General features: G+C 46.8%; 1 protein-coding gene across 2 annotated transcripts in view; it reads left to right on the plus strand.

Moving 5' to 3' along the window:
* Positions 1-2,500, plus strand: part of LOC129710099 (polycomb complex protein BMI-1-like) — a 47,966-nt gene that overhangs the window by 3,494 nt on the left and 41,972 nt on the right. Inside the window, exon 2 of one of the 2 annotated variants that reach the window (XM_055656817.1) lies at positions 962-1,147. The exons of the other annotated variant lie outside the window; for it this stretch is intronic. Within the exon in view, the coding sequence (XP_055512792.1) occupies positions 1,141-1,147 (7 nt within the window). The 5' untranslated portion in view covers positions 962-1,140. The remainder of the gene's footprint in view (positions 1-961; positions 1,148-2,500) is intronic. 2 annotated transcript variants of the gene reach the window in all.

The following is a 2,500-nucleotide window of genomic DNA, read 5'->3' on the forward strand; positions in this document are numbered from 1 at the left end:
GGAGCCTTCTGAGGAAGGGTCTCGATCCGAAACGTCACCCATTCCTTCTCTCCAGAGATGCTGCCTGACCCACTGAGTTACTCCAGCAATTTGTGTTCGGGTTAAACCAGCGTCAGCAGTTCCTTCCTACACTTTAATGTGGACCTGTTTGCGATCCGTCAATTAGAGTTCTTTAAAAGTCAAATCTCTTCTTAAAGATGATCACTGTTGTGTTCTTTTCGCTGCCGCTACACTTAAAAACAAAATTATGAATATCCTGCCTCTTGTGAGTTTTAGGTATGACGAGGCTGGGTGTTTGTGTGAGGCATGCGTGAGATTCGAAGCGTTTTACTCATAGGAATGAAATCGTGCGTTTGCCTGTCAAAAGGAAAGTAACTGCATTCTGACACATTCGGCAACCCGTACAGCAGCAGCAGCAGCAACATCACAGACATCTATTCTACCGGTTCGTTCCAGGGTAGAACTGGGCCCCACAGCGTCAGGCAGTGGAAACATGTGTAAAACACAACGCGCTGGAGTTATTCAGCGCGCCGGTCAGGCAGCATCAGTAGAGGACCCATCTCCTCCAGAGACACTGCCTGGCCGACCCTACCGCTGAGTTACTCCAGCACTTAGTGTGCAACAACACGGGATTCCAGTATCTGCAGTTCCTTGTGTCGACAGCGAAATGTTTCATGTTTAAACACTCGTGGTATTATATTCAGGAAGGAACTGCAGATGCTGGTTTAGACACAACCGAGCTAGAGTAAGAGAACGGGTCGGACAGCGTCTCTGGAGAAAAGGAATAGGCGACATTTCGGGTCGAGACCCTTCTTCAGAGTTATTCAGACTTCAGAATTATATTCATTTTATCTAATATTCGTCACGCGATGTATGGAGTACAATGTTGATTTTTTTGTGTGTGTGCATCTTTCTGTAAAAGTAACATTGACAATTTCGTCTGTTATCATCTCAATAATAGGTTGGCAACAATTCGGTTGGTGTTTGTGAAATTGACCTGAAAGTGCCAAAGGCGAAGTGGTTTTAATTTACTCCGCCGGCCTCCATTCCACCGCGCTGTGCAGTACTGAGTGCGCCGCGCTTGGAAGCTGGGTTGCCCTTGCACTGAAAAGCAAGCTCACGGGTCATAGGGGACCAGGAATGGAAGGTAGGGGGGCGAGGAAGGGGGGGGGGGGGTGGGGGGGGGGTAATATCCCCGTGTCTCTCGGCCAGGCTTGAACCGCGGTTCGCTCCCGTGGGAGTCATACGGTCTAAAAAGCTCATAGCTCACCTCTATAGACAGACATCTTAATATTGACCGACGCTGACTTTCTTTAAGACTATTTATGTAATAAATCCTCTTGACCAGACAGTCTGTTTAAGACTCTCCAATCGGCTGCAGTGAACACTAAGCTGGCAACGTCCTCGCTACAAGGCCCACATTGTTTGTTGACTTGCAAGCGTTGAGATGTACGGATTTGAGTTGTGACTGCCTGTTTCTGTGTGGCCTTATCGATAGGGGGATACACATATTGGACATTCCTTTTGAATCAATAATAACTATCAATGCAGTGCACTGTTTATGACAAAAAATAATTAAGGCAATCAAATTGTCTACATTTATTGTGTAAAAGTTGTCTCTGTTGAATTTCTTCCTGAAGATGATCTGTAGAGATAATATCCAGCATGTAGCGTTAACGTATCTGTTATAAGGGTGAAGGCAAACGCAAAAGGCTGGAGTAACTCAGCGGGTCAGGCAGCATCTCTGGAGAGAAGGAATGGGTTGAGATGATTGTAGATGGCATAGATTTAACAGTGAAAAGAGGTTTTAACACATTGATCAACCCCCCCACCTCTCCACCACATTCAGATACTCGTTGTATTCATGTTGATGAAAATATACCGACCCATTGTTAGAGCCGAGAGGTTATTTTTCCCCCAACCTGCACCTCAGGCCGTATTGGAGCGCAAAGATGATTTGTGACACCACCACACACGTCACTTTTTTGTACCGCGTCTAATGATCAGGGAACGTCAGGTGCTTCTTGGGTGATTGTGTTGGAAGGAAACTGCAGATGCTGGCTGGTTTGCACCGAAGATAGACACAGAGTGCTGGAGTAACTCAGCGGGGACAGGCAGAGAGGAGGAATGGATGACGTTACGGGTCGAGACCCTTCTTCAGACCATCGTGTTTAAGAAAGAACTGCAGATGCTGGAAAATCGAAGGTAGACAAAAGTGCTGGAGAAACTCAGCGGGTGCAGCAGCATCTATGGAGCGAAGGAAATAGGCAACGTTTCGGGACGAAACCCGGAAGGGTTTCGGCCCGAAACGTTGCCTATTTCCTATAGTGCAGATTGTTCAACTCTTTGCATGGAGCGGAGGAAATAGGCAACGTTGCCTATTTCCTTCGCTCCATAGATGCTGCTGCACCCGCGGAGTTTCTCCAGCATTGTTGTCTACTTTCTAGAAATACTGTCTGACCTGTTGAGCTACTTCGGCTGTTTCACTGGTAGACAAAAT

Source organism: Leucoraja erinacea, chromosome 27 (genome assembly GCF_028641065.1).
Source record: "Leucoraja erinacea ecotype New England chromosome 27, Leri_hhj_1, whole genome shotgun sequence".
In the NCBI taxonomy this organism is placed as follows: Eukaryota; Metazoa; Chordata; class Chondrichthyes; order Rajiformes; family Rajidae; genus Leucoraja; species Leucoraja erinaceus.